Raw genomic sequence first — 14,200 nt, 5'->3', positions numbered from 1 at the left:
CTGCTGGAAATGATAAGTAGTCCTTTTTGTTTTTTGTTTTTTTTTTTTTTACATTTTTGGTTAGAAAGTTCTCCACTCAATGAAGCAATCCTGAAAAGACAGTGTTTATTATAAAATTAGGCAAATGTCTGTCCCAGTTTTAAATCCTTCCTGTTTTTTTTTCCTTTTCTTGTATTTTTCCTTCTGTCCCTTGTCCCCAGCAACACGGCAAGAGGAAGCCAATCACATTTTAAGTTTGTAAGCCCAGCTAGCAGCCACACTCACATGCTTCGGGCAGCACAGCTCAGCACGATTCACTGCGCCTTGGAGGCCGTAGTGGAGGTGGAGGAGGCAGCTCCACTGGCCGAGGCCACTGTGAAGAGCGAGTTCTGGATAGACTCTGCTGAGGTGGATGGGGCGTGAAGGCTGGCGACCGGTCCGGAGGCCCCTGCGGAGGCTGCAGCTGCAGAGACCAAGCTGACTGGGTTGCTGGTGAGCAGTGAAAGGTTCTGAGGGTTCAGGAACAGGGGGGCAGTTACGATGTTGGGCGTACCTCCAGCATTAGCAAATACCAAGTTCCCAGTTGCATCCAGTGATGTTATTGGAAGAGTGCCACCAGATGCAAGAGCTAAAAAGAGGACGAAGCATACAAGATTAGCAATTGTAGCTCTAAAACAAACAATGAATTACTGTACTTTGTAAGGAAAACTGCTAATACAAATTAATCCTGAAAGGAACTGTCTTCCAACCAATCTACAAACCAATGAATAGCTAGATTCAGAGTGAATGAGGATAGTGAGGCCTGACAACGTCCTAAAGAAGATTTTAAGATCTCTTGGGGATTTGCAAAATGAACCAATTTTCTTGTAAGGAAACATGCCCTTTTGACCCCATCAGTAACCATATTTACCCATAAAGATATTAAAGATACTACCAACAATTCATGCAAATAATAGGTAAAGTTGGATTTTTAATCAGCCTAATAGTGGTTTCACAGTACATTATCCATCTCTGAGCATCTGAGTGATGAGACAATTTGATCATTTAAATAACTGCTTATTTTGAAGAATCGCTTTATACTAAGAACAATTCCATTTGCTACCAGGCTTATTTGTGTCTTGGAAAAGCTGATGAGACCTAATCAGTTTTGTGAACAAATAAATGAAGAGTTTCATTATGAGTGTCAGTGAAAGGTATTACTTATTGCTTGAAAACATATTTTGCTTATGCTTTTGTATTGCACATCAGATAGCAATTTACGCTATCTAATCTAGAAGCATTTGGCTGTTGGGAAAGGTCCAATGGATCCCAATTCTGTTGGCTTTGAAGAAGTGAAATGAACTAGAGTAACCTCTCAAATTTCTCCTAAAATGAAATCTGAAATCAATCTGGGATTTCTTTCCAGGATAAACTTTGAAAGAAGCCAGTGTCTAACTGGGGTAAAAAAAAAACAACCTTTCCAGTGCAGTAATTTTTACAAAGAGCTGCTCATTCCACAATAATTCGTAACATTTTGCTCCCTAAGTATTACCACTGCACTTGTACATTAAATGCTGTATTGAATTTCTTGTATTTCAGATGCTGCAGAAATTGATGGTGATCACTGTAGTTTATGTGCAGCTTAGTTTGAACATGAAGGGACACTATGACATTGACTTTTGACCTACTGGAATCAAGAACACCATGGAGACAAGTGAAATGATGTAGTAGGGTAGAGAAAGGAGGAGGTGGTCAAACTTGTCTGCCTAACCATAAAAACATCCAATGATACCAAGCTTGGGTTTACTCCACTGGCTTCCAAATCCATGGAAGTTTTGAGAAATAGTGTGACATCTAGCTCAGGCACATATTAGCTTGTTTGGTGAATGCTTGAAAGAGGTGGGGGGAGCACAGTATACAAGGGATAAGATGTGGGGAGCATAGAGTAATAGGAGGGGAGGAATGAAAGTACTGATGGTACTTTAAGCCAAGCTTATAAAGCCAATCCTTTAGTGGTTATCCTACCACTCTTTCACCTCAGGATACTAGGGTCAATAGAGCCTCTAATCTTTCACAGATGATATGACAACCACAGATGTCTCTGATAGAGTAACTGACTGCACACATGACAGGGTTGCCACTAAAAGTTTATTTTTCATTTACCTGACTTTCCCTGACCACCATTTGTCAATTTCCCTGACCACCATTCAAATATAACCACAAGTTAAAAAATGAATAGGTCGTGTTGCATTAATGCAAGGCTTAATGAAATGTTCCACTCTACAACTACCCAAGTCTCAACTGCAAAAATATTTGTCAAAGTAAGAGATTTAATATCAGCTTCTTTCAACATTAACTGCAGCAACATCTGTTTTGCAATTGCACCAAAAATTACACTAAGATACAAACTTCAATTCAAGTAAACTCTGAATGCTAACAAATGACGTAACATTTTTGTTACTGTTTTAAAGGTACACTAAAAATTATATAAAAGTTCTATCTAAAATGGTTTCTCTGAAGCCACATTACGAAACTTAGTTTTGAAATTGCAGTAATAATCAAGTTAGAAATTAGAATACAAGTAATCTGCTTTTAAAGAATGAAGATTTAAGATATAAAACTATCACTTGTACAGTTTTCTCTTTTTATTTTGTAACTCTTTTAGTTTCTCATCAATTGTTTCCTCTTCCATTTTGGCTTCTTCTCTCAGTTTTTTTTTAGCATTTTCAAGATGTTTAATTTGTTCCTCAAGTTTCTTCTTTTCTTTTTTCTTCTGAATTTCTTCTTGTTGCTTATGGTGTTTAGCCTCCAAGTGCTCTGTCTAGCATGCATGAGCATGCCTGACTGACTGCAACAGATTCCTATCAATTACAACAGATTCAAGTCCTCCACAGTTCAAGACAGCATCGTAAACCTGACAACAGACAACAGTTTCTTCATGCAAGTTCTCAATTAAGATTGACTTATTAACTGAAAATCCACTGTCAACAGAAGCATTACCATGAGACAGGATAAGGCACATTTTAACAACAGTCCACAGGTCTGAGAAATTTTTGTGGGACATCAAAATACCACTGTAAAACGTATCCAGTCCAACTTCATCATTTTGTTTTGCAACATACGCTTGAAACTGAGCCTTGAACTCATTATGAGCAGCTGTGGTTAAAGTAGCGTATTGTTGCTTTGATTTTTCCGCTGCTGTGTCATTGATCTGATTTGCTGCATGTAGAGCTTCAAGAACAGCCCCTATTCTGATGATTCCAAGATTTGGCTTGTATAAAATGATAGTAGGATCTAATGCTGATAGACCACGCACCATCTTGAACTTTAAAGGAATTCTCTCAATCAACTTTTCAACAACAGCTACTACCATGTTTCGACACCCTAGGTCAGTGATGGAGAACCTTTTTGAGCCCGAGTGCCTAAACTGCAACACAAAACCAACTTATTTATTTCAAAGTGCCAACACGGCAATTAAACCTAAATACTGAGGTTTTAGTTCAGAAAAAACTCATAGTTGTCTGAACTAATTAACATCTCTCTCTCTCTCTCTCTCTCTCTCTCTCTCTCTCACTCACTCAGGAGCCACGAATGAAAGTAAAGCAAGTTAAATCAAAGCAGTTTGCCCTTCTTTACACGAGCAGCCTGGCTTGCAAGCACTCTCTCTCTCTCTCTCACTCACTCAGGAGTCACGAATGTAAGTAAAGCAAGTGAAATCAAAGCAGCTTACTCTCCTTTAGAAAGCCAGCCCCAGCAGCCGGGCTGCTGCCTCAGCTCCCTGCTGCTAAAGAGAGGGGCAGCAGGGAGCCAGCGTTGAGGAAAAGGAATCACGTGGGCAGGGCCAAAACCCATGTGATCTCTGTTCAGAGCTACTGGAGCGCAGTTCCAGGCATTCCCCCTCCAAATGAGCCCTGGACATAGCGATCCAGCAACTTGGCTCGCATGCCTACAGAGAGGGCTCTGCATGCCAGCTGTGGCATGCGTGCCATAGGTTCGCCATTGCTGCCCTAGGCAAAACTCAGCCACTTGACGTTCACTCAGTTTGCTGCAAAGCCAATGTCAACCTTGCTTCTGTCAAGCAAATTCTCAGACAATTTCATGTCAATTGTTAACAACTGGGAACCAGAAGACATGTTTTGCAACGTTTCTGATTTTATGCAATGACTCATTAGCTTCTTGATTAGCTTACAAAGTTCTTCATACAAAAAAGGTGCCAGTGATTTTTGGTTTTGAAACCTTTGTAGAAATGGCTCACAATCTCCAGCGATCATTTTCATGAAAGCCATTTTGCACTTCATGAGTGGATCTTGCATTGCAGCTTTTATACAAATTGCAGGTTTACTGTGGGGGAGTTTTGCTTCTTCCACATACTTCTTGATGTTGTCAAAAACAGTCATAGCTCTATCAAGGCACTTAACATTCTCCAACCACCTAGTGGAGCAAAACTTCAGGAGAAATAGTGTGCTTCCAATCATAGCAGTGTATGATGCCCTCCTAGCTGGGGAATCTTTGAACAGATAATACATGTTGCACAAGACTGAATTCAGGTCCCATTTCACTGCTTGCAATCCTGTTTTAAAAGACCCATGCAGAACATGAAGGCTACAAGTTCCAAAGTCAATCAATTCTTTCTTTCTTCTTTCTTCAAAGTCAATCAATTCTTTTCTTTCTTCTTTCTGGTTTTAATTTCTTCTTTTAGTTTTCTCAGAAAAGGTGATTTACATTTGGCCTATCCATAGATACTTGTAATAATTTTGCAACTGATAACGAAGACATGCCTTCTTGAAACTTCTGAAGAAGGTCTTCAGCAGTAGCAGTTTGAAGAAAAACACTGGTTAGATATCGTGTGGAAACTTTATGACAGCAATCATCCCAAAAACGAACTACTAAATCCATCTGTCCCTTTTGAACCACCTTATTCAAAGCCTCATCAAAATGTTTGGCATTGTTTCAGCTGTTTCAGTAAAAGATCTGAGAAATATGGTGCCAAGGCAAAAGCAACAACATACATTGCTTTTGTTTTTCCAAGATGAAACTGTTGAGCTATCTGGCTATCTGAGAACATTCACTTGAATAACTCACTGATGTTGTTACAAGAGTTAAATGACATCTTCTTCATCACCAGTTGCAAAGCCCACAGGCACTCTGCTGTCCTGACACAGTCCTTGATTACATAGGCAGCCATACTAGTTTGTGTGGTGGGTAATTCTTTGCCATTTTCATCACTCTGATCACGTTTTCCAGTTTTCGCAGAGGCTGTCTCTTCACCCTCTCTGGTTTTACTATCTGAACTTGTACTTGGCTTTGAACCTAAACATATTGTGATGGACTGTTGACTTGATTTAATTTTCACGTTCTTCTGATTTAACGGTCCTTCTGCATGAGACTCCACAGCTCTAATTCCCATATTACTTAGTTCAAAGGTTTTGTAGCATACTTTACAATAACTTTTGCATTTGTCTCCAAAGTCAGGATGAAGTTTGAAATCCAGCCACTGCATATTAAAAACTGTCCTCTTAGAAGCCATCTTCAGAATGTGGTTTCAGATACAGCCGTACACAGAACCACCTGCCTGATACCAAGATGTTAGCAGATTTGTTTCTGGCAAGTAGGAACTTTCCAAAGCTGGGAAAGTTTCACTTTCACTTTCTGCTTCCAGAAAGTGTAATGAGCAGATCAGCAGCAAGAAAGGAGGTGGAGTTTCTGCAATCTAGTGAAGCAGACAACCCTCATTTGCAACCTTTATGCATGGGAGAAGTCAGGAAAGAGGGTGAGAGAGCTAGTACTAAGTAAACTCCAGCAGGAACAAGCAATCACATTTGCAAAATTTACTTTGCATGGTGCAGAGCAGAAAGCGCTAGTTGTCTGTGAAATCCAACAGCGGCAAAACTCATTTGCAACTCTGTGCTCGGTTTAGCAGAAGACAAAACGTCCATTCCATACACAAGCATGACCCAAAAACAGGCTTATCTTTATATGTAAGTTAAATGCAGTACTAGCAGGTAGGGATGAAAACAGTTAGATGTTTAAAGTTTGTATATTTAAACTAGCCTTGCTTTGCAAATGCTACAGGCAGACCTTGGAAATCATGCAGGGACAGAGCTCAACAAACATTAGGCTGGTTGCTGGAGGTGGAGCTGAGAAAAAGGTAGAGCTGGGAAAGGGCATCATTAAGTTGTATTCTGCTACTTCTCTATTCCAGTTGCCACAAGAACAGATCATGCTCTTGCAGCAGGTCAAAAATCCACTGCTTGAATATATTTTAATCACAATTTCCCTGACTTTCCCTGACTTCAGACCAATTTCCCTGACCAATTTCCATTTCCCTGACTTCCCAGAAAGTGGCAACCCTGCACGAGAGGATATACTTTGGATTTAGTTTGCTGCAGTGGTCTAAAATAGGCAATTCAATTATCTGGGGTAGGCAACAGGCATGCTGTTAGCATGATCCAACTCCATATTCTGAAGGCACAGTCCCAACACCAGGAGATGGTGGACTACTTGTACTGGTCTACTTCTAAAGACTGAGGGAGGAAACTGAATTCCAGATGTTACTGGCAGATACACCTTAGTCAGGCTATTCCTGGGGCTTTGCTGTGCCCAGAAGCAGTGGGAAGAGGGCAGTGAGGAAGTCAAACTCCACTGACAGAAATTTCTTCCAAATTCATGCTGGTCCTTTAGACTCACTGTTATGCCTAGAATGTACATGACTGAGGGAGCTCTTATTTAAACAGCACTAATATGCAGAGAACTGTTTTTGAGTGGTCACCCTAGTTCTGTATCTCCCTCCTCTTGGAAACTTACCAGCAACTAAGCCTAAAAATGTTACAGTACAGTCAGATAACCTACCTGGTTGAACCTAGTTGAATTTTGCAAGATGGAGCTAATGTGATAGGGTTTTCATGTATTTTTAATTTTCAAATGTCACTAATTTTGTGAGGGTTTATTTATTACCTGTCCTGCGGGCTTAGGAATAGGGTATAAAATAACCTTAGAAACATACCCCTATTGACTAGAATAGAATTTTCTAACATACTCAAACTCAGAATTTCTTTGGGAAAAAACAGAACAAACTGAACAGGGCTGAGAAGGCAGCTGTAGTCTACTAACCTTGAATAGTTGCCAGTGTACTGTTACTCATCAGAGCTGGGCTGAGAGCACCGCCTAGTGTCCCTGGATTGAGACTGAGTAAGGCACCTCTGCAATTCCAGAACCAGAAAGAAAAACAAGATGGACTGAATAATCTCCAGGTGGGCTGTTTTAGACACATTCTATGCATTAGTCTATGAAGACTGAACTTAAGGGCCAACCTATATTTTCCCTCAAGTTTATCACAGAGGTTTAGAAAGGTCCTCACAGCACTCCATGACTTCGTTCAGCAGACCATGGCTTGCCACTAGAAGAAAGACAATTTCCTTCCCTCAAGCACAAAAGCATAAATTGCATTTTAAGCAAACAATATTAAACAACAACATCCCCATTCTTCCTTTTTCCCATTTTTTCCTCAATACAAACTAAAGTTTGCTATTACATCCAAGTCAAAGGTAACAAAAGAGCTGTCCCAAGGGCACCAAACAAGCAGAAAATACAAAGAGCCGTTTCGCCCCAGTCCCGTTTCGCCCCAAAGGCTTCTTCATAGGCAAGATATCAAGTATTGATATCCACCTATTGACTGGAAGGAATTGCAATGGTGGAATGAGATTGACTGTTACTTGATATCTTGCCTATGAAGAAGCCTTTGGGGCGAAACGGGACTGGACTTTTTGCATGCCGGCGAACCCCGTAGGCAGCGTACATTACTCAAGAGAAGACTTCTATAACCTGGACGCTACATTCTTGTGGAAATTCTGGCTTTATATTGGACTATTAGGGCTTCCAAGCACCTTATGTATTGTTTACATGTACTGCTTGTAGAAATTTTGTGGCTTGTATACCACCGTTGATGTCTAAAGGAAATCTGTGATTTCATACCATCGCTGATATTTGTTATATGACAATTTGTATGATGGAACAATTCATATGATGGACTTATTCGCACTGAGCACTTTTAGCACCTTAAATATATGAATTTGGGATAATTGTTGATTGCATTTTCCTAAGGGCTCTTTGTATTTTCTCATTACATCCAAGTCAGCAAACTATGGTTTGTGCTTGTCCTGCAAACCATATTCTGAACTGGGAATGAGTAAATTTGGAATACTAGTTTGGCAGGTCAACTGCCAACTATAGTTTGTCATTTTTGATGTTATGGCAGCTTCTGGTTGTATTTGCTACAGATCTCTGTGCACCAGAAGGAAGAGAATGCGGAGCTAGGACCATTCAAGTGAGTACCCAGCGTCTTCTGGGTTCTTTTCTCACAGTGGCAAATCTTGACTGGCAAACGTACCCCAATTTAACCTGTAAGACTGCCTTTTATTCCCTAATTATAGTTATATCATCACAGAGCAAACCTCAAAACCACAATAATTAGTCTCTAAAAAGAAAAGTGGTAGAAAGGCTTACAAGTAGTATAATCTTGAATCGTGACATTCAGACATTCACACTTTACATTTTATTGTTCAAACATTATCTTTTCCACTTAACTACTGAATGAAGAATTTCCAAATGTGTGTGTGTACATGTGGCATGTACCAAGTATTAAAATATATGACGAACTAAAGGTTAATTTCCACACTTTGATTCACTCTCAAACAAGTTTTTAAAGGGAAAAATACTTACCCAGCTGCAAACTGCGAGGATGCCATCAAGCCTGGATTTAGTCCCGCGGCTGCTGCCATGGCAGCAAGACTAGCATTTGCAGGCAACTGAGCAGCTCCTTGTAGTGCAGCTGCTGCTGCAGTTTGCAGACCAGAAGCAGTTACCATCACTTGGCTGGTCCCAAGAGCTGAGGATATCGGGGTGGAGGTTGTCTGTGTTGTGCTGGTCTCACTGGCACTGGATGCCTCAGAAGTGGAAGCTGAGGCAGAAGGAGAAGGACTCAGTGAGGGTGATGTCACTGCCGAGGAAGCTGGAGGAGCGGTAGAAATCACAGTCGCTGTGTTGTTGGGGATGGTTTCCGTAGTTCCTAAAAGGATCATTTCAATTATATTAAAATGTTTGATGTGCTTGGAAAAGATGTGCTCCCAAATGAAATGCACTGCACAAAAGTATGTCAATCTGCTGGAATGAAAGGGCAAAACACAGAAGGACTGACTCACAGGAGTGAATGCCAAGTTAGAGTTAAAGCAGGCAGACAGAAACAGACTTATGTTCAACCTGACTTACTCTCAAAGAAGCCAGGCAGATGTCACCAGCAGAAATGTTAGTGAATGGCCTGAGACAAATTAAAAGCAAAGCTACTTTGCAGAGCATTGCAAGGAAAAGAAAGGCCCACTTTTTACCGGTTCATACTGTACCATTTCACTTAATGTTGCTTACCTTTAACAGGCAAGTACTCTGTTCAATTACATTATGGATGTGAGTGATGTGTATGCACAAACTTAGCCATACTTACTCTCCAGGGCCTCTATACATAGGTTAAATTCAGATCTAACAGCCAACTCACAGCTTGGCCATCAGATGTGTTCCCCTTTCTCCTGAAGGATTCAATTTCCTCCCTACTTGCTCACTAAAGACATAGCATAGTTGGACAAATCTGGATGCAACAGGAAGCAATGGTTTCCCCAAACTAGGAAGCAAATTGGAACATGCAAACAGAAAAGGAGGAGTGTGAGAACCTAACATTTGGACCCAGTGACCAAACTATGGCTTGTTCCTTATATTTCAACCAGAATACAATGTATTGAGTTTCTATAATACAAGAGAAGGATCTAATAAACAGTGGAACAGACCTGATTTGAAAAAACAGACTGCTCTGGCTGCAAAATACTATCTTTTCACATGTTAGGATGAAATGGGGAGAACAGCATTTTCTCATGTGATATGAAGGTGGATGGATGAACCTTCAACCTTAGGACTTGAATACACATATTCTTCCAGTACTTGGTCCCTTAATTTTCTACCATAGTCCAAAGCACAGAGCTTGGTGAAGGCCTAGATAAAAAGTTCACAGCCACTGTGGAAATAAGCACTCTGCAGTGAGCACTACTGCCCTGGTTAAAGGGTGCCAATGTGTACCACTGTTCAATATAAGGAATTTCCTATCTGACCCTAGCAAAATGTAAACTTGAGATTGGAGCATATGCTTTCCTTCTACTTGCATAGTGTGGTCCTTTGATTGTGGAGCTTCATTGGACAACAGCAAGTGCCATTCCTCTGGCAATTGGATTGTAAAAGCAGAAGGAAGAGTAAAAGATCCAGTCCTTGGTCTTTCAAATATTGTGGTTTCTTAAATCAGTAATCTATGCCTCTCCTGCTGCAACTGACATATCATGTAGTCCAGCTTCTTCATAATATTTAGCGTTTCATTATTGGTGTTGGTATCTAAGTTAAGCAAATCCTCCAGCTGCTTTCTGCTTCCTCATCCTGAACTCACAAAACCAGGTTGTTAACCTGTAACAATTTTATTGTGCAGTCATTTATGCCATCATATAGATGGGCTCCATGCCTTTGATGAACCTCAATTTGGAACTTTTTAGAGATGAACTTTTAGGCATGGAATCCTCTCCTCTTTGAAGTCCACATATCACTCTGCATGACCATGGGGAAAGTTGTGACTTCTTCTCAGTTCTTCTAAAAATACCATAGCAAGTTAAAGCACCTGTTGCGGGCAAGAAGATCATGGCGGGAGACTACAAAGATAACCTGTAACATCCATTACAGGTAAGCAACCTGCTTTTCTTCTTTATAGTCTCTGCACATTCACACCAATGGGAAAAGATTAGTAAACTAGTGGCAAGCACAGGTGTAGTCATGTGAAGAAAGTACTGACCACAGTTGTGCCAAAGGGAACCTCTTTACATAATGTCATGTATACAGGTAGAACTATAGGAGAACAGTTGCTGGATATGACCAAAAAGTCACAGAAGATGCCTTTGCACACAGAAACAGGGCTAGCCCAGCCACATAAATAGACAGGAGTCAAGAGACAAAGAGTCTAGAGACTCTTTGTATGAGGGTATGAGGAGACCATGTCCCATCCGCCAGATGTGGCGGCAAGTCCCTGACCCACCCGCCAGATGTGGCGAGTTGCGGTCAGGGTGGGGGAAGCGTGGTCCTTTCCCCTGCAGGAGCAGAGCAGCGAAGTGACAATGTGTGCTCCCCTCCCTCGCATGGAGGGGAAACGTCCCAGCTGGACAGACAGCACAAAATAAGCAGCTCGTACAAGGCCACTATCTTACACACATTTTCCAGAAGGAATTATATATTCTAGAAGCAAGGTTTTCCTAGATGCTAGCAGGTTATCAGTTACTTTACCCACATAGCCTAAATCTATACATCTTTTCCTATCAATTTCTAGACAGGCAAATAAAGTTTTGCTGGCCCCCAGTTGCCACAGTAGCTCCCGCTGAAGCAGATCAGTAGTTGATGAGGTTCCTCTATTGAAAGTTCCACTAAAGTTGAGAATCAAGGTCTGCATGGCCAGTTGGGGGCTATGCAGATTATGGTGGCTTTCTCTCAGCATTTTTGGAATTAGAGTTAGTGTGGAGGAAGTAGTAATAATAATAACCACATTCAATTTATATACTGCCCTTCAGGACAACTTAACATCCACTCAGAGTAGTTTAAAAAGTGTGTTATTATCCTCATGACAATCACCTTGTGAGGTGGGTGGGTTTGAGAAAGCTGTGACTGACCCAAGGTCACCCAGCTGGCTTCAAGTGGAGGAATGGGGAATCAAACCCAGTTCTCCAGATTAGAGTCCTGCTGCTCTTAACCACTACACCAAACTGAATAGTACAGAATAGTACTGGAGATCATAGTGATAGTAGTGTGTCCATTTGCTTTGCTGTTGCATCCTGGAATCTAGAGAAGGATCTGGAAAGATGGTAGTTGTTTTCTAAAGCTAGTTGGCCAAACTGAGCTACCATTTGAAGGAATACCTCCTCGAGTGACCATTTATTGTTGTCCATTTGTTGTTGACTCAGCTATTCTGCTTGATTGTTGTCTTCTGATGTGTTCTGCTGAAATTGATTTGATGTTCCTTTCTGCCCAGGACATTATCTGGAGAACTGATGATCTGGATCCTTCCCTGGCTGATATGTTGTCAGTTCTTATGAGAAAACAGGGTTGCACTTACCTGTTATTTCATCGAGTGTTCTTCTGTGCAGGCACAAATGGGAACTGCACATGCGCAGGCCAGCTACAGATGTTCTAAAGCTCCTAAAGACGCGAGACACTCATCTAGACTTTTTGTGTGTTTTTCCCCTAGGCGGGCTATAAAAGGCAAGGCAAGTGGCTCTCTCCCTCAGTTCTTTAAGCTGCTGCTGTAGAAGGATATTAACAATAATAAAGAGCACAGAGTGGATAAGGGAGGAGGGATGTGTGCCTGCACAGAAGACCAGTTGATGAACGACAGTTACAGGTTAGTGCAACCCTGTTTTCATTGTTGTGTCTTCTGTGCAGTCCCACATCGGAGATTAGTGAGCTAACTTACCCAGGTGGCGGGCGTGTAGCTCTTCAGTGGAAAAGACTCTTCAGGACTGCCACGCCGACAGCTGCGTCCCTTCTGGAGTCTATGTTAATGGCATAATGCTTGATGAATGTGGATGGTGTAGACAGAGTGGCCTCTTTACACAGTTCCACTATAGGGATGCCAAAATTAAAGGCTAATGACGTGGACTGTTCCCTTGTAGAGTGCGCAGTAACTTGTAATGGACATGGTTGTTTATATTGATGATAACAATCCTTAATGAGCCAAGTCATCCAATTTCAAACAGTCTGTGAGGTGACCTTCAGATCTTTTTTTGGCTCTTTAAATTAGGTAAGTAGATCAGAGTCTTTTTGGAAAGGATCTGTCCTGTCCAAGTAGAAGCACAAAGAATGTTTAATATCAAGTATGTGCAAAAGTCTCTCTATATCATTCGAAGGAGTAGGGAAAAATACAGGTAGGTGGTTTAAGTGGAAAGCAGAGATGACCTTCAACAGAAAAGGGGGGCTTCAATAGAGGACAACCTTATCTGTGAACATCTTAATGAAAGGAGGGTCATGTCTCAGAGCTTGCAATTCACTCACCCTCCTAACTGAGGTTACAGCCACCAGAAAGGCTGTTTTGGCTGTCAGAACCTTCAAGGAGCAGGTAGCCAGGGGCTCAAAAAGTTTATGCATGAGTGCAGTGAGAACCAAGGAGAGACTCCACTGGGGAACTGGTCTGGATGCTGGAGTGTACAGATTTGCGAAATCTATTAGAAAGGACTTACATTGTGTCTGTGCAAAGAGAGATTGCCTGTCTATATTATCATGGTAGGTGGAAATGGCCGCTAGGTAGGTAGGAAGGTAGGTAGGTAGATAGGTATTTATTTATTTATTCGATTTCTAGTCCACTCTCCCTGCAAGCAGGTTCAGGGCAGGTTACAACAAGATATAAAATACATTTAAAACCAGAATAAAACCATATAATCAACACAATCATATATTACAATAAAATACAGTTCTTGAGAGCAGCCCATACCATCCTGCAGTGATGCACACAGGAAGGGAAGAGAGAAGAACAGCCATCTTAATCAGACTATGATTCATGTCGGGGGGGGGGAGATGACTATACCGCACCCCCCCTCCCCCCGCTGACAGGAGACCAGTATTAGCCAAACCTTGGTCCTTTAGCTGAACAAAATAGTGCCAAATAGTGCAACACAGATGGCAATTGGGCCGAGATCAGGTTTAAGTTGTTGTTTGTGGCCCCAAAAGAAAATCTTTCCATTTAGCTAGGTATGATTTTCTGGTAGAAGGTTTCCTATCTTCCAACAGGACCTTCTGGACTGAGGAGGAGAAACTCAGTGCAGGGGGGAAATGAACCACATCATCTTGTAGCAGGTGTGGTGTCTGAGGAATATAAACTCACTTGCACATGTGTAAAGGCTGTTGTGCCCTTTAACATAGAGCATAGGGTGAGTCAGCAATTTCTCTGACAGTTCACACCTGATCAATTAAGCTGGGATTGCGGCATGATTGCATCAGCCGTGTGCTGGTTGGCTGACTCCAACTCACCCTATAGGCTAGTGGACACTTAAAAGTCCAGCCAAAGGTTTGTGCATCGCTGATCTGCTCAGCTTGGTGCCTGGTGCAAACCTTTGTCGCTCAGAACAATCTTGGATAACTCTGGTAACTGACCTAAGGACTGGACTCTGGTTTTTGCTCTCTCTGT

General features: G+C 41.5%; 1 protein-coding gene across 1 annotated transcript in view; it reads right to left on the bottom strand.

Moving 5' to 3' along the window:
• Positions 1-151: 151 nt before the first annotated feature.
• The window catches only part of POU2F1 (POU class 2 homeobox 1), a 71,897-nt gene continuing 57,848 nt past the window's right edge, over positions 152-14,200 (bottom strand). Inside the window, exons 14-16 of the mRNA XM_054974703.1 lie at positions 8,677-9,022; positions 7,069-7,157; positions 152-607 (exon numbers count right to left, since the gene is read on the bottom strand). Coding sequence (XP_054830678.1) covers positions 294-607; positions 7,069-7,157; positions 8,677-9,022 — 749 coding nt within the window. The 3' untranslated portion in view covers positions 152-293. The remainder of the gene's footprint in view (positions 608-7,068; positions 7,158-8,676; positions 9,023-14,200) is intronic.

The sequence above is a fragment of the Eublepharis macularius genome, chromosome 3, assembly GCF_028583425.1.
Source record: "Eublepharis macularius isolate TG4126 chromosome 3, MPM_Emac_v1.0, whole genome shotgun sequence".
NCBI lineage: Eukaryota > Metazoa > Chordata > Lepidosauria > Squamata > Eublepharidae > Eublepharis > Eublepharis macularius.
The sequence above is the reverse complement of the archived record's forward strand: the minus strand, read 5'-3'. Positions and strand labels throughout refer to the sequence as shown.